This window comes from Gymnoscopelus microlampas (genome assembly GCF_963454915.1).
Source record: "Gymnoscopelus microlampas genome assembly, chromosome: 1".
Classification (NCBI taxonomy): Eukaryota; Metazoa; Chordata; class Actinopteri; order Myctophiformes; family Myctophidae; genus Gymnoscopelus; species Gymnoscopelus microlampas.
Window position 1 is genome coordinate 33,556,911 of NC_139962.1, and position 26,988 is coordinate 33,583,898.

The 26,988-nt window shown below is 40.5% G+C and overlaps 3 protein-coding genes across 4 annotated transcripts; all 3 read left to right on the forward strand.

Moving 5' to 3' along the window:
* The first annotated feature begins 425 nt into the window (after nucleotides 1-425).
* LOC311042275 (cathepsin S-like) lies at nucleotides 426-8,522 on the forward strand. The gene is made up of 8 exons (XM_084052916.1): nucleotides 426-469; nucleotides 1,340-1,460; nucleotides 1,724-1,846; nucleotides 2,050-2,202; nucleotides 2,802-3,032; nucleotides 5,040-5,205; nucleotides 5,825-5,948; nucleotides 6,706-8,522. The coding sequence occupies exons 2-8, from the start codon at nucleotides 1,341-1,343 to the stop codon at nucleotides 6,800-6,802; spliced, it is 1,014 nt and encodes a 337-aa protein (XP_083909042.1). The 5' UTR covers nucleotides 426-469; nucleotide 1,340; the 3' UTR covers nucleotides 6,803-8,522.
* Nucleotides 8,523-9,791: 1,269 nt separating this feature from the next.
* On the forward strand, nucleotides 9,792-15,119 carry LOC311050335 (cathepsin K-like). Of its 2 annotated transcripts, XM_084064349.1 has the most exons (8): nucleotides 9,792-9,862; nucleotides 10,553-10,673; nucleotides 10,947-11,069; nucleotides 11,271-11,423; nucleotides 12,150-12,374; nucleotides 13,271-13,436; nucleotides 13,750-13,873; nucleotides 14,392-15,118. In XM_084064349.1, exons 2-8 carry the CDS (start codon nucleotides 10,554-10,556, stop codon nucleotides 14,486-14,488), a joined length of 1,008 nt encoding a protein of 335 aa, XP_083920475.1. In that variant the 5' UTR covers nucleotides 9,792-9,862; nucleotide 10,553; the 3' UTR covers nucleotides 14,489-15,118. The 2 variants fall into 2 exon arrangements, with proteins under 2 accessions (XP_083920475.1, XP_083920476.1); XM_084064350.1 differs by lacking the exon at nucleotides 11,271-11,423 and having other exon boundaries at nucleotides 14,392-15,119.
* Nucleotides 15,120-19,868: 4,749 nt separating this feature from the next.
* On the forward strand, nucleotides 19,869-26,608 carry LOC311043510 (extracellular calcium-sensing receptor-like; the record flags this gene model as incomplete). The annotated part of the gene is made up of 9 exons (XM_084054795.1): nucleotides 19,869-19,945; nucleotides 20,343-20,547; nucleotides 21,333-21,449; nucleotides 22,761-23,030; nucleotides 23,741-23,941; nucleotides 24,343-24,420; nucleotides 25,174-25,224; nucleotides 25,484-25,607; nucleotides 25,698-26,608. The coding sequence occupies 9 exons, from the start codon at nucleotides 19,869-19,871 to the stop codon at nucleotides 26,606-26,608; spliced, it is 2,034 nt and encodes a 677-aa protein (XP_083910921.1).
* Between the last annotated feature and the right edge of the window lie 380 nt (nucleotides 26,609-26,988).

A 26,988-nucleotide genomic window follows, 5' to 3' on the forward strand; every position in this document is an offset into this window, starting at 1 on the left:
TGGCGATAGGGCGAAGTGGGCGGGGGGGCGATGAAAGATGGATTTTCTTTATCTTTTGGACGATGTCGCGCGGCGATCGCCCGAGTCGCCCGCTGTTAAAACGTACCGTGAGAGATGAGAGAGAGAGAAAGACAGACACACAAATAAATGCTACCATGGCACACACACACACACACACACACACACACACACACACACACACACACACACACACACACACACACACACACACACACACACACATCCCCACTTCCCCTTATAGGTGTGAACGTTTCATACATACAGCTGTAAAATGTGGAGTGTTAATTTAACTATGCGAGTTCATAATTTAACTATGAAAGTTTAAAAAAAGAACCACTTTAAGACAAGAGTTAAATGAACACTCTGGATTTTGCGGTGTAGAATGATAAAAGTGAGCTTTGAACTTTCTTTCCAGGACAAGGGACCACAACCCTCTTGATACAGCAAGGTATTGTACTAATATCTCTTATTTGCTATTCAACAGAGAGGCATGAATAATGCTGTTAGTTAGTTTCAGTACAAGTCAAAGGTTAGTCACATAGATATAAAGTGTAGATGAGTTGAAGAGCATAGAAAATATTTACTGAGACAGAAAAACAAGATGCTGAACTTCATGTGTTTAAGGAGGGATTACAATATACTGTTACTTGTACTAATAGGAACGTATAGTATTAGTAAGGCAAGTTGTTGTAAGCTCTGCAGCTAGAAACTATAAAAAAGGAAGGAATCAGATTGAACCCAGACATGTCTGGGTAGAAAAGAAAAAGCATTGAAAAAACATATTGGAACTGTTGATCTTCCGGGCATTGTTTACAAAAGTATAAATCATGGGTGACCATGGGTTTTAGATGATGCACACCTTATTTTTCATTAACCTGATTCTGAAAGATAAACAAAAGAACCTGGGTGTTGAAAGTCAGGACAAACCAGTTAAAAAAAACATACATTTTTATAATGTGCCAGCGCTATAAAAACAGTTGTTTTATGGCCAAAAGAGAAATCAAGATAATTAAAAGGATCCCATGTCATGATGACAGCAAAGAATCCTTTCAAAAGGGCATTTGAACAGTTTCAGTGTATTATTATTTGCATCCATGACATAGGATCTAACATTCATTTAGACTTTGGATTCATAAGGAATTGACAGTGTTATATTTTCTCGCATTGATATCGCTGATGATTTTCCAATGCAATTTGGATGGTGCATTGTATTGTATTGATGTTTATCTGAATCTTTTCAGTTTATGATACAAGATTGCAGGAGCAGAATCATGTTCAATGATTATTGTGACCACCAGTGTCATTTTTATTGTTTCAGCATGCGCATCTTGGTTGCTGTGCTGCTTTTGACCGTTCCTGTTCTCGGTCAGTTGTTCTCTGACTTAAATGGACAATGGGACGAGTGGAAAACCAAGCATCACAAGGTTTACCGAGATCAGGTAAATCTTGTCTCTCTCACATGCATACTCATAGACAAGTGAAACCTGGCACTCTGAATGAAACCAAATCAAATCTATGTAAAATAAAATAAAAACTCTATACATGTTATCTTTGAAGGCCTTAGTTATACTCTGAACCTTTCACTTCTATTTCACCTCTGTGATGTAAGAGTAAAACGTCCACTGTGTGAATCACACGCACGCACGCACGCACGCACGCACGCACGCACGCACGCACTAATCTGTCAGTGTGCATGTTTCAGGATGAGATGGTCTACAGGAGAATGGTATGGGAGAAGAACTTCAAGCTGATCCTGTCCCACAACCAGGAGGCTTCAGCAGGACTGCACACCTTCACCATGGGACTCAACCACCTGGCTGACATGGTACAGCACCCACTTTCACTTTGAAACAAAAACAAATAGCAAAAAAAAACAGATCACGCATATTCTTGCACGACACTCTTGTATGATGAAATAGGACATTAATTTACAATAAAACATACAAAATATAAATATGTAGATACAAGGTTTCTGCCAGACAGCAACAATGTATTTATTGACCCAATGACCCCCTTTTTTCTGTCAAGACAACAGAGGAGTTCAACACACAGATGAATGGTGTAATGCCGGACGACCACATTGATTCAAAAAACGTGACCTTCAAGCAAGTCAGTGGCTTTCAATTGCCCCGGAAAATGGACTGGAGGGAGACAGGCAGGGTCAGCTCTGTCAAAAATCAGGTACACCACAGTGTGAGAGAAGGGATAAGCTATTGAGCTACACTGTAAAAATCCTGAGTTAATTTGACTCAGTGTAAACTATTGGCTCTTTTCGGGTAACCCAGAACCTTCCATAACCAGAAACGTTCCAGAACCTGTGAAGTTCTGTGATGTTTTGTAGATCTGCTATTTTTGCTATTTTCAGAACCTTACAGTATGTGAAACCGAGCCATAGCTTATGAAAAGAAATCCAGAACCAGTGAAACACATTTCGCGGCACGGTTCACTTATTTATAGTAGTTGAGAAGAGCTATATCTGTACATTTTGCCGTGTATTAGTGACTACATGCTGAGGCAGTGATTCTCAACTGGTTTTGCACCTGGACCCAAATGCTGCCTTTCACATGAAGTCAAGACCAAACATATTGAATAACACAACATGCCTCATTATGTCTACAACCCTGTCAAGATTCGCTGCGATGAAATGTTTGGGTCCAGGACACTGGCTGAGAAACACTGCTTTAAAAGGTACCTACAGTATAGTGGAATTTGACATGAATGGTTTTGTAATGTCTCACTTTCTCTCTTCCTTCTTTGTGACCACAAACACAAATCCAAAGGGAAAGTGTGGGGCATGTTGGGCATTCGCCGCTGTGGGGGCTCTTGAGGGCCAAATGAAGAAACCAACAAGTATTCTCATCCCGTTAAGTCCCCAAAACTTGATTGACTGCAGCAACGGCACCAAGTATGGAAACAAAGGCTGTGTTGGTGGATGGACATACAAAGCCTTCAACTATGTCATCTTTAACAAAGGCATCGACTCAGAGTGGCTTTACCCCTATGAAGACCAGGTTAGCTTCACTACATAATATATGTATGACACTCATTGGACATGGCTGTAATTTTTCCAACTGTACATATTCTTTAAAGCAAAGAAGCAAAAATGTATTTTCTTATCAAGGCTTATTTATCTTGAACCACAGTTAAATGTACAACTTTCTTATGCCATCTTCCCTGTTTGATTATATATAAACATCTATCCTAAAATATTTTATTGTGTTATTGTGTTGCGTCTGTTTCACACATAGCCTATGATGTACCACTATTGACAGTGTTAAAGTAATTGCAATCAGTGTTGGGATAGTTACTAAAACATAGTAATATATTACTTATTACATATTACTTGTTTAAAAAGTAATGTAGTTACTTTACTTATTACTCCCTGCCAAAAGTAATTAGTTACTTATTACTTTAGTTACTTTTTTTCCTCGCCCCCAGTAATTGCATCCTTTCGCCCCAAAAGTCAGACTTTGTATTTTCAACATTAGTAGTTGTTGTTTTTCTGCAGCCTACATTGTAAAATCCTCATTGTACACTCATTTGAATTATATTAACACTAAGACTTTTACTGTGTATGAATTCATAACTTACAGACTAAATTAAAACCATTTGACGACTATGAATTGAATACTAAGGACCTCAATGGAAACAAGTATTTTAAATGTATTTAAAGGGCAAGACCATTTTGGTAGAGGTTTGGGTTGTGTATTTACCTTGCCATGGTGTAACTCCAAAGGTGGACAACAAATCAAAAATAATTGCTCCATTGATTAGAAATTGATAATTCAAAATATGCTCCTCATTGACTTACATTGTACGGTGAAACAGCTCTCAAAGTCACTCTTTTAGCACATAAACAAACACAAACAAAGCTGATTCAGACAATATAGAACATCACCAAACCCACTACTGATTTTTTTTTTATATAAAAATGACAACTTCCTGTTGATTTTACTATTTGAAGAACTGGATCCGGATCCACAGATCCAGTCCGTGTTTTCTTCTAAATAAAAATAGCAAAATCAACAGGAAGTTAACATTTTTTATTAAAAAAAAAACAGTACTGGGTTTGGTGATGTTCTATATTGTCTGAATCAACTTTGTTTGCGTCCGTTTACATGCTAAAAGAGTGACTTTGAGAGCTGTTTCAGCGTACAATGTGAGTCAATGAGGAGCATATTTTGAATGTTCAATTTCTAATCAATGGAGCAATTATTTTTGATTTCTTGTCCACCTTTGGAGTTACATCATGGCAAGGTAACTACACAACCCAAACCTCTAACAAAGTGGTCTTGCCCTTTAATGTATTTTAAAAACACCTGGGCTCAAACAGATAATGACTCATCATGAGACACAGGCCAACGTGACCTATATATATATATATATATATATATATATATACTGTATGTGTGTGTGTGTGTGTGTGTGTGTGTGTGTGTGTGTGTGTGTGTGTGTGTGTGTGTGTGTGTGTATATATTTACATGCCACAGTCAGTGACCCATATTATATATATATATAGAGAAAATAGCCGACCTACAAGCTTACGGCGCGTCTTCATCGGTTAACAAGTCGCTTATAATAAGCAGACATGGCAATACTGTTTGATCCGGTTTAAGGGCGGCCCGCCCTTCCGCAGCTGATAACTCACACAGACAAGTGCGCAACGTTTCCGTATCCGCTCTAGACCGGATCTGCAAGCAGCCTGCATAGCAACTCGATCCTAACCAGTCTACCATGATATCAATGGACTAAAAACAACACAGGATCAAATAAACACATTCAAACCCAGAGTACCACGAGGCTCGTGAAAAAAAGTAATAAGTTACTTTTTGAAAAAAAGTAAAGGTAATATTATTACTCAAAATGTGAAAGTAATTAGTTACGTTACTAGTTACTGGGAAAAGGTAATAATATTACTTTAAGTTACATATTACTTTAGTTACTTCCCAACACTGATTGCAATGTAACGAGAGGAAAGTGTGAGTGTAATTGTTCTTGTCTGAATATGTCACTTGCAGGAAGGGAAATGTCGCTACAATAGGAAGCGGAGGGCTGCAAACTGCCTTGGTTACCAGTTCATTCCTGCTGGCAATGAGAATTATTTGAAGTATGCTGTTGCAACGGTGGGGCCAGTAGCTGTGGAACTTTTTGCCAATCTGACAAGCTTTAAGCAGTATGAAGGAGGTACGTTCGAGACAGTATACACTATCTACAGTATCAAGAATATATCAAGTATATAACACAAGTAACAGTGAGCAGACAGTAAATAGAAACATAATAATAATTAATAGGAAATGAGACAAAAAAAGGGAAGGGGGGGTGACAAACTGTTGCTCGCGCCATCTTATTTTTTTAAATATAGAATACCTATGACAACTAGACATATGTTTGACATTCATTTTCAGCAGAACTAAGACTTAATTTACCTTTTCTATATTTTGAAACACTATGGAGTGAGTGGAGTGAGACCAGTGTTATGAGTTATGATTGATTAAGAAAAAGCAAACTTTAACCCCTACAGTACAAATTTCCCAGACAAATAATTGATGTAGCCTCTACATACTGTAATATGAAAGCATCATATGAAAGTTCCACGCACTTACAACTCTATCGCCATCAACGGTAATGCTACAAGTACTGCTACATAGCTACAGATTTAACATTAACATTGTGAGAAGATGTTCATTCTCAGGATCAAAGTATGTACAGACGTGATGTTTAGAAGATTTTAGTGACTGTTTTCATCTCACTTTTCCTATACACAACCTTTGTTCACATCAGCTGCATTTTTGAACCATTTTAGGTGTATATGATCCAGTAGACTGCGACTCTAACCAACCAAGCCATGCTGTCCTATTGGTGGGCTACGGGACAGCCAAGGACTATGGTTCAGCCAAAGGAAAAGACTACTGGATCGTGAAAAACAGGTGAATTTGGTCATTTTAATGTTAAAAATGCTCCTTCCCATTCTAATTGGGAGTTTGACTCACTAGAATCTCTCAGGACTCACACCGGCTGATTCATTAGATGACAGATCGGGCTGATAGGTTAGCAACGGAACCGGAGGTCCGTTCAGCCCAAACGTCTCTCTCTCTCTCTCTCTCTCTCTCTCTCTCTCTCTCTCTCTCTCTCTAATTCAGTTAAAATTGGCTTTGCTGGCACAAGAAGACACATGTTTACATTGCCAAAGCATAAGTGGAACAAAACAATCAAAACAAAAAAAGTAGCCTATAAAGTAGGCTAATTTGTTTATCAATGTTTTTTAAATAATCTAAATCTACAAAGTAACTTAACTTATAACTCTAGACACACTGACGAAGGGCTGGATAGCCGGAACGTTTGTCCTTCATTGTAAACTAAGACATGGAGAAGAAATAATTGAAAAAGTTAACTCATCTTGTCATTCTGACCCATCACTTTTGTAAATGACATTAGTCTCTAGGCTTTATAATTGACAGATCCTTGGTTATGCTCTGGCTTAAAAGAGATTAAAAGATCGAAGATACTGTAGAGGCCAGAGCCTTACATGAACCAGTGGAATTTTAACATCAGTTCTAAAACTAAGCCTTTTTTGTCAGTAAGTGGAGAGAAACCAAATATGTGAACACAGCATGTTTTCAATGTCACTATAATCAGCTGTTTATAATTACAAACACTCAAACTATGTATGTGTTATGTTTCCAGCTGGGGGACTGACTGGGGTGAAGAAGGGTACATTCGAATGGCCAGAAACAAGAACCTCTGTGGCATTGCCAACAGAGCTGTCTTCCCCATAATGTGAAGTTGGGTTCAGAAGTTTCCCAAGGAGCTTATTGGGGAAAAGGGTGTGTTAATTTGGGCATCACTTCCTGTTGTCAGTCATTCAATTAATTTGAGGGATCAAATCAGTCAACAATAATGTGGGAACAGGAACACAACCTGACAGAAATCAGAAAATGAGTCTGGCTACTTAACCTACAAGATCCTCCTCCACACAGCTGATTCAAATCACTAAACAAGCACCATGTAATCTCCATACAGAGAGTCACAGCCAGTGTTGCCATGTCTGCTTATTATAAGCATATTGTAAATATTGGTAGTTGCAGGTTGCGGTTTTTGGGGGGCTTGTTTCTAAGTGTAGTTACTTATTTACTACATATTGTAGGGCTTGCTTTCTAACATTGTTTAAACCAGTGGTTCCCATTTTTTTTCATGTCAAAGACCCCCAAATTAATATGTAATTGTCCACGGACCTCCATCTGAAAATATTTTGTGCCAGGGACCCCCATACAAGATTTGTGTTGTTAAAATGTTAAAAAAAATATCCAAGATGTTTCACTTTATTCTCAATATTTTTGGAAAATAACAGATCTACAACCTTGCAACGTGTCGCTGTGAGCTTGTAAGATCTGCTATTTTCAAATAGCCAATGTAAAGTGGTAAAACACAGCCTAGTCGCTTCTTTTGGGCTTTTGGGCTTGTGTCGTGACCGCTTGTCTCTCTTGCAAAATCTGCCAACGCTGGTCACGGCAGCAACAGCAGCTAGTCAGAATGCAATATGGGAACCCCCCGCCAGCTCTGAATCTGTTATTGAGAGATTAGTCAGAATGAAACACAGGACAGGAGTTAGACTACAGCAGAGCTGTATAAGAGGCTGTATATTATGACACTAGCATTGACTCCCATTGTAAGAATGGAATGCGGAAGTGCTCTGTCTATCTCAATGAGATAGTTCCAATGTTTGGAACTATGGCCCAAAGCAGCCTGCTTTGCAGCTAGATCAAAGCGTGATGATACTGTCTCTTCTACACTCTGGACTACAGCTAAGACTAAGAGCAAGTGTCAAAAGCCATGTATCATTCATTTGAATCAGCTGTGTGGAGTGGAATGAGTGACAACAGGAAGTGATGCCCAAACTTCACGCAAGGGCTCATGGGACACTGGAAACTTGTGGATACAATTCAGGATTTATTGTCATGTACAGCACAACAATATCTGGGGAAAGTAGCCTATAGAATATTTTACTGTGACTGTGATGGAAGGTTGAAAAACAGTTTGCCTTTTTTGCTTTGTATTCTTTGTCAATTATATCACAATAATTATACTTCCACTAATATGTATTATTGGTAGTTTGTATGGGTATATTAGTTTAATGATACGTTGATACCCTAAACAGTTTGTTTTAGGTTATAGGTTAAAGGTGCAGTAACTGTTTTTTTCTTTTCTTTTTTCTTCTAGATAGCTCTATATTAATCAATATTTCAAAGCTTTTGTTCAGTGACAGGAGTCTAGGGATACCAATATTATCCAGTCAGGACAGGAGAGAGAACTCATATGACGATACAGGATAAACAAGTGAAATTGGAAGTGATGAAACAAAGAAGTGAGCAGATCACATTGGAATGGGAAAACTATAAAACTGAGGATGATAAATGGGTATTGGGTAATCTCTCCTGATTGGCTTAAATTGGCAACCCACCTGAAAAGGTATTTTCTGTTTAATAAGAACTGGAGAGATCGGAAGACCCTTGTCATAAATCTGATTTTTACTATTATATTACATTTATTTGTTGTGCTTTGCTTTTCTTGAAATAAAGTGCCCTACAAAAGTATTTAGCAGCCCTCTCTTTCATTGATTGATCATAGTTACTATGCATAATCTGATGTTAGCTATATGTTGAGTGATGAAACCCCATTGAGGCAAATATCATTCTCCATGTATACATTATTCCATAAAGCTCATTTTGTCATCTTTCATGGGGCCTGTAATGTTAGGAGGATGATGCAATCGCACTGTACAAGATCACAAGCTTCTTCTTAGAATATGTTGTGAGTTCATGTTTAATCTGAACATTGGACAGATTCTGAAGCTGTTCAATTAAACTCTAAAATGTAGTCTTATTAGACGCTGTTATCCTGAGCAATTTATACTTAACATGTCACATCATTAATCAAATAACCCTCTGTATAAGGGTATTAAACAAGCATTTTTACAGTCTTGCACTGTCTGTCTGTCGAAGCTAACCAGTGGTGCCCCATACCTACGCCAATAAGAAAGGACTTGTGACCTGTGACTGTCAGCTTCAGAGTTGTTTTCTCACTCATGCACAATTGAGGCTAGCATGGCCTCTCCAGGGCGTAAGCCTGGGCGGAGCATATGAGGTCTTGGGGTGCCCGGACGTCAGAATCCCCCTATCGGCCTTGCTGACTACTTGACCCATAGATGGGGCAGTGGTTGGCAGACGGAGCGCCTCTGGAGCCCACTGCTGCTCCGAGATCCCCTCCAGGTTTGCCAGGGTCCACAGGGACCTGGTTTACCGTGTGTGGCAATGGAGAGGCTGTGTACTGGCAGAGGGACACTTACTGTACGCACTCAGCTCCTCTTTTCACCCCCGCAAGTAGGGCTAGCCAGACAGCGGTATAGCTGAAAGTAGACAGTAGCAAACAGGGGCAGGATGCAACATGCAGCATGAAACATGGACTAACTACAAGCACAACACAACCACAATACTGCTAAACTGACTATCTCACACACACACACACACACACACACACACACACACACACACACACACACACACACACACACACACACACACACACACACACACACACACACACACACACACACACACACACACACACACACACACACACACTCCCCCACTTCCCCTTATAAGTGTGAACATTTCCTACACAGTAAAATTTTGAGTGGTAATTTAACTATGAGAGTTTTAAAAAATTGCACTAAGAGACAAGAGTTAAATGAACACTCTAGATTTGGTGGTGTAGCGTGATAAAAGTGAGCTTTGAACTTTCTTTCCAGTACAAGGGACCACAACCCACTTGATTAAACAACAAGGTATTGTACTAATTTCTCTCATCTGCTGTCTTAATAATAATTTTGCTGTCTTAATAATAATAATGCTGTTAGTTAGTTTCAGTGCAAGTTAAAGTTTAGTCACAGATATACAGTGTAGATGAGTTTAAGAGCATAGAAAAGATTTACTGTGAGAAACATGCTGAACTGCATGTTTTAAGGAAGGCTTACAATATACTGTTACTTGTACTAATAGGAACATAGTACAGGAAAGTTACCTCGATGTGAAATATGTAAACGAGATTATGTGTAATGTCAAATATTTAACAGTTAAATAGAATAATAAGATATTCAATGATATCAGAAGATTTAGTGTTGTATGTTCAGCAGCTAGAACAGAGGGGAAAAAAGTAAGGAATCAGATTGAACTGGTTAATTATGATTGCTTACTTTGGCATAATACCAAATTACATTGCTTCTTTTGTTTTGCCTACATTTTATATTGCGATTAATAATCCCTGAAATGTCAAATATTTCACCTAAATGTAGATATAGGCATAGCTACCAAATTAAATTGCTTTTAATGCAAAGACTGATGCTACTTGCATTTATACTTTTTTGTTTACAAAAGTTTAAATCTTGAGTGACCATGAGTTGAAGATGATGCACTCCTTATTTTCCAATCTTGTTCAATGATTATTGTGACCACCAGTGTAATTTTTATTGTTTCAGCATGCACACCTTGTTTGCTGTGCTGGTTTTGACCGTTCCTGTTCTCGGTCAGTTGTTCTCTGATGTAAATGAACAATGGGACGAGTGGAAAACCAAGCATCACAAGGTTTACCGAGATCAGGTGAGATACTGAATACTTTACATGTATTCACTTATTTTGTCTCTTTCACATGCATACTCATACACAAGTGAAACCTGGGCACTCTGAATGAAACCAAATCAAATCTATGTAATATGTCATCTTTGAAGGCCCCACTCTTAACCTTTTCTATTCCACCTCCACCCGAGTGTGATGTAAGAGTAAAACGTCCACTGTGTGAAACACACACACACGCACGCACGCACGCACGCACGCACGCACGCACGCACTAATATGTCAGTGTGCATGTAACAGGATGAGATGGTCTACAGGAGAATGGTATGGGAGAAGAACTTCAAGCTGATCCTGACCCACAACCAGGAGGCTTCAGCAGGACTGCACACCTTCACCATGGGACTCAACCACCTGGCTGACATGGTACGTCTCCTCACCCACAACCGCAAAGACACATTCATGCTCTCATGATACCCAGAAAGAAGAACAAATAATTGCTGGGTAAATAAAAAGACAGATATTACATATTGTCGCCTTCGGATGGAAACCTTGTATGTCCAAAACTGCATTAATTTACGATAAAACATATTCTATAAATTTATGGACCCCCTTTTTTCTATCAAGACAACAGAGGAGTTCAACACACAGATGAATGGTTTAATGCCGGACGACCGTATTGATTCAAAAAACGTGACCTTCAAGCAAGTCAGTGGCTTTCAAGTGCCTCGGAAAATTGACTGGAGGGAGACAGGCAGGGTCAGCTCTGTCAAAAATCAGGTAGACCACAGTGTGAGAGAAGGGGATAAGCTATTGAGCTACACTGTAAAAATCGTTAAGTCAAGTGTACACTATTGGCTCTTTTCAACTACGAAGGGTAACCCAGAACCTTCCATAACCAGAAACCTTCCAGAAACTGTGAAGATCTGTGATGTTTTGTAGGTTCTAGGAGTTGAGAAGAGCTATATCTGTACATTTTGCTGTGTATTAGTGACTACATGCTGAGGCAGTGATTCTCAACTGGTTTTGCACCTGGACCCAAATGCTGCCTTTCACATCAAGTCAAGACCAAACATATTGAATAACACAACATGCCTCATTATGTCTACGACCCTGTCAAGATCCACTGCGATTCACTTTTTGGGCCAAGGACACTGGTTGAGAAACACTGCTCTAAAGCAATGGTGGGCGACTTTGATGATGGAGAGGGCTACTATATTTCCACACTCACTCCAGAGGGCCACATTGCATATACTGTCGGGCCATTCTATGTCGCACTGCGACATGTTTTGAGCTTGTAGATCTGCTATTTTTGCTATTTTTGAATTGGAATTCAGATAATTGTTTTGCTATTTTTTAAGTGGAATTCTGAAAAAAAAAAGATTTTTTTTGGCCCCTGGGCCACATGCCAGTTGCCCATGTATGCTAGTGGAATTTGACATGAATGGTTCTGAAATGTCTCTCTTTCTCTCTTCCTTCTTTGTGTACACAAACACAAATCCAAAGGGAAAGTGTGGGGCATGTTGGGCATTTGCCGCTGCAGGGGCCCTTGAGGGCCAAATGAAGAAACCAATAAGTATTCTCATCCCGTTAAGTCCCCAAAACCTGATTGACTGCAGCACCGAGTATGGAAACAAAGGCTGTGATGGTGGATGGATATACAAAGCCTTCAACTATGTCATCTTAAACAAAGGCATCAACTCGGAGTGGCTTTACCCCTATGAAGACAAGGTTAGCTTCATTACATTTGTTTATTTAGACGAGACAATGCACATTAATGAACATTCAATACATGATCGTGAATTCAATCAATTCATTGGACATGGCCATAATTTTTTTATTTGAGTCATATTTTAGTATGTGTGACACAGAGTAACACATAAAACAGATCTGATTTTAGGGGAAATGTTTTTATAGCCAAAGAGGGTAGATGTCATAAGAAAGTTGTACATTTAACTTCAAGATAAATAAGCCTTGATAAGAAAATACGTATTTGCTTCTTTGCTTTAACCCATTAAGACCGGGAACAAATCTGTGTCATTTTAAGATTTCTTTGGCTATTAAAAAATGTACAAGTTACAATCTAAAAGCTCACACCGCGGCACTCGGTGCAGCACTATGAGCTTGTATATTTGCTATTTTTTTTTTAAATCGTGAAAACTTTGAATATATGTTTTAAGACGAACATTTTTAACTCCGATCTGTGCATCTGGGGGTCCCTGGAACAACATATTTTGAGATGGGGGGTCCGCGGCCAAATACATATAATTTTGGGTGGTCCTTGACATGGAAAAGTTTGAGAACCACTCATATAGCGACATACGTTTTTCAGAAAACTTTTGAACTGTTACAAATGTTTGCTTTAAAAAAATATATATTCAAAGATTAGCAAAACTGTTCTACAAGCTCTTAGCTATGAGCTTGTATATCTGCTATTTTTGAATAGCCAAAGAAATATAAGAATGACACAGATTATTTTGCGGTCTAAATGGGTTAAAGAATATATATGATATATATGTATGATGCCACATTTGACAGTGACATCATGCATTAAAGTAAAGTCATTGCAATGAGAGGAAAATGTGAGTAATATTTCTGTGGATATGTTGTGTATATGTCACTTGCAGGAAGGGGTATGTCGCTACAAAGCGAAGCGGAGGGCTGCAAGATGCTATGGATACCAGTTCATTCCTCCTGGCAATGAGCATTATTTGAAGCAAGCTGTTGCAACGGTGGGGCCAGTTGCGTTGGCCGTTTCTAGCAATCTGACAAGCTTTAAGCAGTACAAAGGAGGTACGTTCGATGCATCTAACAAAACTATACATAACACAAGTAGTGGTCGGGCCAACCAGTGAGTGAGCAGTCAGTAAATGGACATCTAGCACTGTGCTCTTTGCCCAGTTGTATGTTGCGTAGTGCATTCATAATGCAACACAATGATAATGATAATGTATATTTAATAAAGCTTAAGGCGTTCAAGCCACGCCTCCAGGTCTTAAGTTAAGTCATAAGACTAGCATTTAAGAAGCGCAAAATAGGGGCCTTATATATGTGGTATGCGCCTGGACGCCACCTTTGTGATTAACTGCCTTTTGAACCATTTTAGGTATATATGATCCAGAAGACTGCGACTCTGACCAACCAAATCATGCTGTCCTAGTGGTGGGCTATGGGACAGCCAAGGGCTACGGTACTGCCAACGGAAAAGACTACTGGCTCGTGAAAAACAGGTGAATAATTCATCTTAATGCTAAAACGTTTTCAAGCTCCTTATATACAGTATATTTGTCTGATGGTTTATTTTTTCCCCTTTTGTAATTGGGAGTTAGATTCCAGCATACCCATACCTCTACAGATAAAGTCAGATCCAGGTCACCTTTTGTGATTAGTCTCTAGACCAGTGGATCTCAACATTTTCTGAATCAGGGCCCACTTGAAAATGACCCATCTGACCACTTAATGTGTTCAATGGTCAGATGGGTGGGCCGCGTGCATCTTCAGAGCATGGTCATTTAATGATCAATCAATCGATTGTGTTCCGGCTTGGATTAAAAGAGATTAAAAGATTGGAGATACTGTAGAGGCCAGAGCCTTAAATGAACCAGTGGAATGTTATCATCAGTTCTGAAACTAAGCCTTTTGTCAGTCAGTGGAGAGAAACGAAATGGGAACACAGCATGTTTTCAATGTCAATCTATAATCAGGTATTTATAAATACAAACACTCAAACTATGTGTTATGTTTCCAGCTGGGGGACTGAATGGGGTGAAGAAGGGTACATTCGAATGGCCAGGAACAAGAATCTCTGTGGCATTGCCAACCAAGCTGTCTACCCCATTATGTGAAGTTGAGAGTCTGTTACCCTGATTGTCTATATCATTCAGGATATATTGTCATGCACAGCAATTATCTGGGGAATGTTTGCAAGTATGTAATATTTTACTGTGACTTCTGTGATGGAAGGTGGAAAAACAGTTTACCTTTTTTGCTTTGTCTTTAATAATAATAATACTACTTCCAATAATATTTATTATTGATAGTATGTGTGGGTATATTAGTTTAATGATACCCTAACACTTTGGGTTAGGTTATGTTAAAGTTGCTTGAAGTTGAAGTTAAAGTTGTTTAAAATAACAATCATTACTATGAAGCGTTTGTTCAGTGACAGTGGAATACCAATTTGATCCAGTTAGGAGAGAGAACTCATATGATGATACAGGATAAACAAGTTCAATTGGAAGTTGATGAAACAAAGAAGTGAGCAGACCAAATTAGTGATGATAACTCTCTCCCGATTGGCTGAAATTGGCAACCCCACCTGAAAAGGCATTTTCTGTTCAATAAGAACTGGAGAGACCGGAAGACCCCTGTTACTGAACAAATACTTCAAGCAATGAATGCAACATTTTTTTGGGGGTTAACCAACAACAAAAAATCACTTACACTGCCTATAATGGTGCATTAAAAGTTTAACAAATCGGACATTTACTATATGTGAAAAAGGCTGTATTAACACTTAATTACATTTATTTGTCGTGTTTAGCTTTTCTTGAAATAAAGTGCCTTGCAAAAGTATTTAGCAGCCCTCTCTTTCATTGATTGTTCATGTGTATACTGCACATAGCCACCACACTTCACACTGCCCTCTCCCAGAAGAAGAACTCCAGTGTGCAAAATGCGTTCATAGATTACAGTTTAGCATTCAACATCATTTCTCTTTCAACACTAGACACCTGACACTCACCAATGTGTGACCATGCACAACTCCAACCTAGTGGTCAGGCTTGCTGACAACAAGACAGTGTGTATGTTATGTATGTATGTATGTATGTATGTATGTATGTATGTATGTATGTATGCATGCATGCATGTGTAGCCCCCACAGTCAAATTAGCCAAGAACCGGCGTGCAACAGACCTGCCAATCGGGCTCAGCCCTGTTGGCATGACTGGTAACACGTCGGACTGGCGAGTGGGAGCCTCGGGTTCAATCCCAGCTCACTGCGTTCCACTACAATCTGGCGTAGTCGGCAGGACGAGGAGCGTAATATCCTCGCGTGAGGGACATGAGGGACGTCGTGTACGGTGGTCCGCGGCGTGAAGTGTGAAGCGAGAGGACGCGCTCCAAAGATCGGGGGGGTGATTGTAGCCCCCACAGTCAAATTAGCCAAGAACCGGCGTGCAACAGACCTGCCAATCGGGCTCAGCCCTATTGGCATGACTGGTAACACGTCGGACTGGCGAGTGGGAGCCTCGGGTTCAATCCCAGCTCACTGCGTTCCACTACACATGCATGCATGCATGTATGTATGTATGTATGTATTTATGTGTATATATAATCTTTATTTAGCCAGGAGAGTCACATTGACATTCGAGACCTCATTTACAAGTGAGACCTGGCCAAGAAGAAGCCAAAGCACAACAAGGGACAGGACAATAACAGAAATGTGCAACAAGTACATAACCAAAGCATATAAAATATAAACTAGAAAAAGTGCTCCTCGGAGCACAGGTCTCCGCCAGGTCAGGCACGTTATTGTGGCCTCCTGGTGGCGCTATAATAGGCCAATGTGAAAAGGGTGCCATTTATTCTTAGGTTGTTCACAGCAATCGGACACTGCATTCATGATTTTAGGCATTTTGTTCAAAAAATGTGTTTTGCTAAATTAGACCTGCTGGTGGCACTATAACAGGCCAATGTGAAAAGGGTGGCATTTCTTCCTTGGCCTAGTGGGAATGTGTTTGTGAAATTTCACGGAAATCGTAAGCTGCATGATTTGAGGCATTTTGTTCAAAACGGACCAATCCTGCAAATTTTGTAAGCGAACCTTAGCCAATGAGGATGGAATATGGGAAATCGGACAGATCCGTGTTGATCACATGACTATAGAGATACTGTGTACCGATTTGCATGACGTTTGGATAAAATCTGTAGGAGTAATGTAAAATTGCACAAAGTAATTGCACAAATCAGCCTCCAGGTGGCGCTATAACAGGCCCATGTGAAACAATTGAGGCAGAGATTCTGAATTGACATCCAGGGAGTGTGTGTGCACAGTTTTGCAGCGAACGGGCCAACGGTGCCAGAGATTAGCTGGTAACACACGGACAGGACGGACGGACGGACGGACAGACACACACACGGACACACACACGGACGGACGGAGGGTAAAACATACTCTCTCGCCATGCCTTTCGGCCTGGCGGAGACAATAAAACATCTAACCTATATACTACAGTATGCAGTGATAGGCCTGATCACAGATGATGATGACACAATGGTATGGAAACTGCACTGCCCTCAACTGCAAAGCATATTGCAGAGGGTCGTGCGAACAGCCCAGCGCATCAGTGGATGTGAGCTTCTCTCCATCCGGGACAGACGATGGCTGTTATGTCAGCAAGGCCGTAGGATCAAACATCCTACCTAGACCAACCATAAAATGTTTCAGGATGCTTCCATAATAATGACTTACTATGCAAAATCTGATGTTAGCTATAGATGTTGAATGATGAAACCCCATTAATGCAAATATCATTCATCTCCATACATTATTCCATGAAGCTCATTCCGTCATCTTTCACAGGGCTTGTGATGTTAGGAGGATGATGCAATTGCACTGAAGTTTTTTTCTTAAAATAATATGTTTTGAACATGACCAAGCTGAACATTTTGACAGATTCTAAAGCTCCAATTAAACTATAAAATGTAGTCTCATTAGAAGCTGTTATCCTGAGCAATTTATTACTCAACATGTCACATCGTATTAAAAGTACACTTTTTACGGTCTTGCAAAGAAACAAAAAAAAAAAAAAAAAAAAACAACAACAATTGAATCTGAATTACTGCTTTTACAAGGCACTACAAGGCATTAACCCAAGTGATATTTAATTAGTGTTATTGTAAAATGTTCAACCTTCTTGCATACAAATGGCCTGTTCATATGTATTTTAGGCCTGGATTAATTAAAATAAAACAAAACATGTTTGTGTGTTTGTGGACTTGCCTGTGGGATGACAACAGCTAAGGGACTGTCATTTGGGAGCAGAGCTCACTGGTGAGTTGAAGATGCCTTAGGCTCCCTTACTTGTTTTCCTTCACATCAACTGCTTTAACATCCTAATCCTCCACTCTTTCATGTTTTCCATCTCAGTTCCCACTGGAACATATTTCAGGTCTGTTGCATCATGTAACCTCCTGTGACATTTAATCATTATGGGGCCTGTGTCAGAGGCTGTCTCTCAGATCACCTCTACTGAGGTTGACCCTGATATTTTAGTTTAGTTTAACTGAACATTCTTACAGTCTCAACGTACCAAATCATCTACCAAATAAAGACTTTGGTTCTGTAATGCAGTTTACACACAGTTTTAGCAATGGAAGCTGCATGGGTGATTGCCTCAGTCTCTAGTTGAGTGAAGCGGTAATTTCCCAGGTGCTGAGCTCGCAAACAGCCTATTCCTCTAGGGGATTCATCATAACAACGCATGCACGCGCGCACGCACGCATGTAACTTTTATTTGGGAAAAAACATTTTGCTGCCCAAATTGTTCTTTTGTTATATGAAAAAAAAGAAAAGATAAGCATGAAGACATATTTCAAATCAGTAATACATCAGCAGTACGGTACCCTACCAACCTGAGGTAACTTTTACTTGGAGGATATCCAATACAATGCTCAATCCACAGGTTTAGCAGAATGTGATATATCTGCTATATCTGGTATTCCTGGACATTATCCATACTAGCCCTACTGACTCCTCACTACACCTAGTACCTGGGAGGCACCCTGGTATCTGTCATGGACAGATACCAGGTCTCAAGCGCTTATTGTTAATGTGACAATGACCAGAACAACAGCCACAAAGAAAGCATAAGACAAGTAAGACTAACAATAGACTGAAATATGTCATACATAATCTTAATTATGCCACTTTAGGTGAGGCAGTTTTCGGTTTCAATTTGCTTCTCTTGCGTCAGAGTGGGTGGATGCTGGTGGAGGGGTCTTGCAGTGCCCCAAGGAGTCTGTATTTCATTGCTTGGTCATGTGCATTTGGCATCCTATCCTGACATCAAAGATGCCCTTTCACATACCATGTTGACACTGAGGGAATTATTGTAACTAGTTCCAACCCTATCGGTATGCAACTTGAATAAGTCGGCAGAAGCGGGCTTCACACTGCTCGGCGTAGGCTTTCGTCTCTGACAGGCCTCACAAGCATTATGCCTGAGGCGTCACAAGCATCAAATTTGCCCCCTCAACTCGTCAAATATGTATACTGTACTTGGTCAAACGTCACCATGGAGTGAGAATGTGTTAGTGTGTACAGTACTTGACAAGATCACTTAGGAAGAGCAGACACAATCGTTTTGGGTGTGTCTGACATCAGGGCAGAGTATAATGTGTATGTACGGAATAGATTAATTACGGACAAGGCCAATGGGGCCAGTCCCCAGGAGGCTCTAACCTCGGTGGGGGTCTAGGGTGGGTGCAATTCTTTTTCATGGTCCTGCCAGGTATGAATCTAAGAGAATAACAGAAAAGACCAGTGAAAGACAGAGGGAGGGACCAACAAACAAACACATAACCCCATTAAATGGTCCAGTACAATAGTACCACCTAGTGGGACATATTGTGAATACCAAGTGTCTTTACTGTGGGCTTACTGTGGTTGACATTTGTTTTTGCATGCACAAACAGATCTAAACATTGTACCACTAAAAGAGTCATTGGAAAACTCTAATGGGGAAGGCATCAAACACTAAAGTAAACTAATATCATAACAACATTTTTGTGTTGTGCTTAGTTTTTTAGATATATGATTCTCTAAACCTAATGCTCATCATGAGTGGCTGAACAGTTGTCAATGGTAAGATATTGTCATTGACACATTACAGGACACATGCAACATTATTTTGTTATGAAAGGATTGCTAATGTAAGCCCTCCCCTACTTTTGCCTCTGCCCAGAAGGGTGTTAACGTCATATGGCACTGTGTATAAAAATTGATAACTGGACAAACAATTTGGGAAAGGGGCTAGACAGGGGAGGGCAGTCATGAGGGCTTCACTACACAAGCACCTGTGTTCATACCCGTACTTGACCTTGATTATGTTGTTCTCTAAATTCTCTCCTTTGTCTTCCTCAGCCTCCTCTACTTGTGAGTTACAGGCAATGTTTAATCTTTCCAGAATTAACCAGGATGGGCACTTTGTTATAGGCGGCATGTATGATATCCACTCCTTCTCTGACCCCCCTGAGCTGACTTTCACCTCCAAGCTGCAGACGCCCACTTGCTATGGGTGAGTGAGTATCACACAGGAACATGTTTTCAGGGTTCGATTTGCTGTGGAGGTTTTGCTGTCATGTGTTTGATATTCATGTTTGACAATATCACAATTCAACAATTTAATAAGAAATGTATGTTATCCACATTAATCCTGATGTCCCTGTTTTGGGTAAAGAAAAATTATTTTAAAAGCCGATCTACAAGCTCACAATGCTTGTGAGCTTGCAGACCCCCCCCCCCCCCCCCTCTGTTTTCCTTTCCTTTTTCCCCCTTTTTTTTACTGCTTGTTTTGACCTGCTTGTTTTGATAAATAGTACAAATATAGCTGTAATATGATTAGTTGCTGTTATATACTTCTACAAAGATTACAGTGGCATGTGGTGTGTTAGTTTTCACATGGCAGGGTTCAGAAAGGCCCAGACCATGGCTTTCGCTGTCAATGAGATCAACAGAAACCCCAGCCTGCTCCCCAATGTGACTCTGGGCTATAGCTACTATGATACCTGTTACTCGCTTGACATTGCATTCCGGGAAGCTTTGTCAATGATGAGCGGGAGAGAGCAGCAGTTTCAGCTGAAGGAGAGCTGTGCTGGGCCCCCACCGACGCTTGGAATTGTGGGTGCTGATTGCTCTACAAATACTGTTGCCATCTCTAATATATTAGGTTTGTACATGGTGCCCATGGTAAGTTTCCAACTTGAACCCCTGGCTGTTACCATCACCAGTTTTATTCTGTCTGTGAGTGATTTTTAACAGAGCGGCAGAGCTGAGAAGAGTCAGATCTGCTCATATGACCTGCTTACAGTGGAAAGTTGTCATTAATCCATTCAATCCGGGAACGCATCTGTGTCATTTTAGATCTCTTTTGGCTATTCAAAAATAGCAGATATACAAGCTCATAGCCCGGCACCAAGTGCTGCGCTATGAGCTTGTAGATCTGCTATTTATTTATTTTTTATCGTGAAAGCAAACATTTGTAACTTAGATCTTTGCTTCTGGGGATTCTACAAATGTCTTCTACATCCTACAGTTTTTTGAAAAACGTATGTTTCTATATCAGTGGTGCTCAAACTTTTTCATGTCAAGGACCCCCAAAATTATATGTATTTGGCTGCGGACCCCCATCTAAAAATATTTTGTTCCAGGGACCACCATGAAGCAAAGTTTTGAGTTACAAATTTAAAAATATATATATTCAAATATTTGCACAAATATGAAGATTTTTCAAAAATAGCAGATCTACAAGCTCATAGCGTGGCACTCGATGCCGCGCTATGAGCTTGTAGATCTGCTATTTTTGAATAGCCAAAGAAATCTTAAGATGACACAGATGCGTCCCCGGATTGAATGGGTTAAAAACGTAGTATATTACAGAACAGATGTGTTGTGCCTTTTTCCAGGTAAGTTACTATGCTACCTGCTCCTGTCTGAGTGACCGGGAGAAGTTCCCATCCGTCTTCAGAACGAGCCCGAGTGCTGCCTTCGAGGTGAAACTCTACAGACAAAACATCTGTTCTGTTGGTATCAAGTAGCTCATGTTACACACACACACTTGACAAAAACACCCCTCTTGTGCAGTGGTTCTCAAAGTAGGTATAGGGTCCCCGGACAGCAAGATTTTCCTCATTTTGCTGTCCCCAGCGTATCTATTTGTGGGTCCTTTAGTTGAAAATGTTTGAGAACAACAGTAAGTGTAATTCATATTACATATAATTTCTCATTTTGCTTGTGTGTACATTATTACTTTCTCACATTCAAAAAAAAATCACACCCTGTGTGACGGAAGCGGTGCCTTTGGGGCGGGGCTTAACTCATTTCAGTTCGTCCCTATTGGTGGTCTGAGTCCACTTACCAAATTTGTACTTGGTAGCATGCTGCAAACTGGAATGGTGGCTGTTTAAAGGCCAGCCAATGGGCAGACAGAGGGGGCGGGGCTTAAGTAATTACAGTTCGTCCCTATTGGTGGTTTTAGCCCATGTACAAAATTTGTACTCCGTAGCATGCTGCGAACGTGAGTTATGGCTGTTTAAAGGCCAGCCAATGGGAAGACAGAGGGGGCGGGGCTTCAGCAATTCATGCTCGTCCCTATTGGTGGTGTAAGTCCACATACCAAATTAGGACTTGGTGGCAGGCTTCGAACTGGAGTTATAGCTCTTTAAAATCCCGTGCCCTAAACGGGCGGACGGACATAACATACGCGGGGGGTCCCTGGACCCCGCTTTGATAACTTCAGCAATTCATGCTCGTCCCTATTGGTGGTGTAAGTCCACATACCAAATTTGGACTTGGTGGCATGCTTCAACCTGGAGTTATAGCTGTTTAAAATCCCGTGCTCTAAACGGGCGGACGGACATAACATACGCTTGGGGTCCCTGGACCCCTCTTTGATAACCAGTGGCACGTGTGGCCAATGAGAGGAGAGATGGCATAGGCAATCTCCGAGAGGAGAGATGGCATAGGCAATCTCCAAGTGTGTGTGTGTGTGTGTGCGTGTGTTTGTATGTGTTGCTTCTTTGCCGTGCTGACATAACATACGGACGCTCATACGGACGCTCATACGGACAGAGTCAAGTGTAGAGCGGTTGGCACCGCTAAAAATAAAATGTTGTTCTACAAATTCACAACCTGTCACATCACGACACGTGAGCATGTATCTGCTATTTTTGCTATTTTGAAATATTTAGAAATAGGGCTTAAGTGGTTAATTCATGTATTTTTGTAAGTTTGGATCATCAAGAAGATGCCACATTTCTCTTTTTCTCTCGAGCTGAAAAACTGTTGGGAACCCCTGATCTAAACACCTGTCCCTCCGTTCTTTATCCGATCAGATGCAAGCTTTTCTCCGGCTTATCAGGCACTTCGGATGGACCTGGGTAGGAGTGCTGTTTATTGATGATTACTATGGCAACGATGCTGCCCCGATCTTCCGGGATCTAGTGGCCCAGACTGGATCGGGTTGTATATCGTATTTTGAGGCCCTGCCCTGGGACAGTGACCCAGCTCAGCTGAGGAGGATTGTCACTGTGATGAAGAAGTCCACGGCTCGGGTGGTCATTGCATTAGTGTATGGGATCCATGTCATTCATCTCTTGGAGGAGGTTGGGGTTACAGTATGATACTGCTGCATGTTGATTTAGGGATCTATACTTCGTAAAGGAATCAGAAATTAGTAATACATTAGTTATGCTGAAGTGAAGACACACACACACACACACACACGCACACGCGCACGCGCGCACACACGCACGCACGCACGCACGCACGCACGCACGCACACACACACACACACACACACACACACACACACACACACACACACACACACAGTATGTATACAGTATGTGCGTGTGTGTTGCACTTTAATTTAATGTAATTGCAATGTAATTTAAATGCAGTTACATGTAACCACTTTCTTATTTTCATTGCTCAGCAATACATTTAAACACAGTTTCTTCTTTTTTTTATTTTACCTGTGTTATCTCAGTGCCTCTGCACAATAAGCAAACAAATAATCACACCATTCACATAATGTCTACTATAACTAACTGTTATAAAGTTATTACATTGAATTTGTCTTAATAGTTTATAGAACACTGTGTAGCTCTGCTCATTTGCCTCTCTCTCTCTCTCTGTGTGTGTGTGTGTGTGTGTGTGTGTGTGTGTGTGTGTGTGTGTGTGTGTGTGTGTGTGTGTGTGTGTGTGTGTGTGCGTGCGCGCGCGTGCGTGCGTGCGTGCGTGCGTGTGTGTGCGCGTGCGTGCGTGTGTGTGTGTATATTACAATTATTATGATGCACAACACAATCAACAGGTGGTTAAGCAGAACGTGGCAGGTCTGCAATGGGTGTCCGGTGTGGGCTGGACTACAGATCCTAAACTCCAGACTCCTAAATACATGCCGTTCCTGGAAGGGACCATCGGGGTCGCCTTCCGTCGTGGAGACCTGCCCGGTCTCAAGGAGGAGATGTTGAAATTACATCCTGACAATGTCCCTGGTAGAGAAAATGCTATAGTAAGTCTTTTGTTTTATTTAATATTTAAGCTGCCATTTCAAACTGATCTGTTTATAGCCATGCATTTGAACCATAGCAGCCATATTCTGGGGCTTTGGCTTTTGGCAAATATAGCAAGCTATTGCAGGCAAAGATATTTAGTTTAGTAGTTTTAGGGTGCAGTCTCACTGAACTTTAATTCTGCCTATGCGGGCGGATTCTTAATGCTTTTCAATGGGAACGGAGCGTTTTTTTGCGGAAATCCTCGAATGGCAACAAACCGCTCCGTTCCCATTGAAAAGCATTGGCAGATTCCGACCGCATAGAGTGACTGCACCCTTAGCCTAGTATGGTTCCCTTTGTAATGTGGTAAGTGGTTAAATATTCACAAGGTATTCTAAGTATTTTTGTGTTTCTTCAGGTGAAGCAATATTGGGAGTACACATTTCAGTGTAAGTTTGCACCCGTTCCATCAGAGTGGGTGGATTCTGGTGGAAAGGTGTGTACTGGACATGAGGACCTAGGAACATCAGGCTCTGCCCTTTTTGATGTGTCTGACCTCAGGAAAGAGTATAATGTGTACAAGGCTGTGTATGCTCTGGCCCATGCCCTCCATGACATGTTGCAGTGTGAGCCAGGAAGAGGGCCTTTTAGTGGGAACAGCTGTGCCAATTTTCAGACAATACAGCCATGGCAGGTGTAATGTTAATTCACATTTGACCCGTTAATGTTTCTATAGTTTGAATCTAATTTAGAATAAATTAAAAAGTGTAAATATGTCATTGTTATGGCATTGTTAAAACAAAAAAAAAAAAAAAAAAATGAAAAATGGATGTAGTAAGATGAAAAAAGTATTACACATTTTCTTATAGTGATGTATATCAATACTAATTGCTTGCCTGACAGTAAATGTTAATCAGTGTATGGAGCAGTACCACAGCTACACAAAGTTACACACATTTTTCATGCTGATTTTTTTTGTGGTTTCACAAATCCACAAATTGAAAGCCCATTAATTTTTCCCATAAATAATTTTTATGTGAAAAAAATTCATATTTATTTATTTGAATTGTTGTCTTGAGATACTTAATTATATTATAATACCCATTGTTTTGAGTTATGCCATATTGGCTGTGCAAATATTCGATTCGAATATTCAATATTCGATTTGTGGCACCACTGCTATGCCCTATCCTGTATATTGTATTCAGTAGGTTTTTAAAGTCTCTTACTCTTGTTTATTACCATATAGCTCACACATTACCTGGAAAAGATCAACTTTACAACATCATTTGGTGATCAGGTATTATTTGTGAATGGTGATGTTTTACCAATCTATGATGTCATGAACTGGGCGTGGCTGCCCGATGGAAGCACAAAGGTTTTCGATGTAGGTGTGTACAAGCACACAGCCTCCGCAGGTGAAGAATTCATCCTTTATGAAGACAGAATCTTATGGAACTTTGAAAACAATAAGGTCACTTCCAGCTTTCTAAAATAGCTAATAATTAGTTTAGAGTTCAATTTAGACACACATTTATCATTGATATTTTCCTATATAGCCTCCTCGGTCAGTGTGCAGTGAGAGCTGTTCCCCTGGAACCCGTAAGGCCGCAAGGAAGGGGGAACCTGAGTGTTGCTTTGACTGTATTCCTTGCTCTGATGGAGAAATCAACAATGAGACTGGTAGGTTTACAGTATATAGCAATGTACTGTAGGTTGTCTTTAGGATGATAATGTACTTGACTGTCCCGTTAACCTTGCCCTTTTTGTTAGACGCTACGGAGTGCACCAGTTGTACAGTCGAATTCTGGTCCAATCCCCAGCGTGATCGCTGTGTTCCTAAGCTCCTGGAATATCTCTCTTACGATGAGGTCCTGGGTATCGCCTTGACAACCATCTCATTGATTGGCACACTTATCTCTGCCATTGTCCTGGGAATCTTCATCTATCATCGAAGCACACCCATGGTCCGTGCCAACAACTCAGAACTCAGCTTCCTTCTCTTGGTGTCACTCAAGCTATGTTTTTTGTGTTCACTTCTGTTCATTGGCCGCCCCATCCTCTGGACTTGTCAGCTGAGGCATGCAGTATTTGGGATCAGCTTTGTTCTGTCTGTCTCGTGTATCCTGGTAAAGACTATGGTGGTGTTGGCTGTGTTCAAATCCTCCACGCCTGGGGGTGCAGACATTATGAAGTTGTTTGGTGCTATGCAGCAGAGAGGAACAATTCTTGTTCTTACTTTCATCCAGGCAATAATCTGCGCAGCCTGGCTTGGGTCTGCCTCACCAACTCCTCATAAAAACACAGAATACCAAAGTGATAAGATAGTCTTTGAGTGTGCGGTGGGATCAATAGTTGGTTTTGGGGTGTTGTTAGGTTATATCGGCTTACTAGCAATCCTCAGCTTCGTCCTGGCATTCATGGCAAGGAATCTTCCAGGCAACTTCAATGAAGCCAAGTTGATCACTTTCAGCATGCTGATCTTCTGTGCCGTGTGGGTAGCCTTCATCCCAGCATATATCAGCTCTCCAGGAAAATATGCAGATGTAGTGGAGGTATTTGCTATTTTAGCATCTAGTTTTGGTCTATTGATGTCAATATTTGGTCCAAAGTGTTATACCATCCTTTTGAGACCTGAGAAAAACACGAAGAAGGCCCTCATGGGTCGAGACACCAAGACATAGCAGCAGTATAGCAATATCAATTATTTAAAAACTTTAAACTAATGTAATAAACACACACAAATCAGTCTTGCACCAGGACATATGAAAGAAAAGTAGACTATTCAGTCCCATTAAAGCTAGCGCTCCTGTGTGGTTCAGGACAAACTTGAGGCATATCAACTCAAATGACAAGAACTTTAAGCTTAAGAAGGATATCTCAATTGTTAACTGAATGCCATGTGTTTCTAATTTCTATGAATCATGTGTCAAACTGTGGGGCAAGTGTCACTCCAGTGCCCTCAGTGGCTTTTCAAAAGAGATTCAATTAGCCGTTAACTTATTCAACAGGAGATTAGATACAAAATGCCTAAACACATGACTACAATATCTGGATTTAAAAT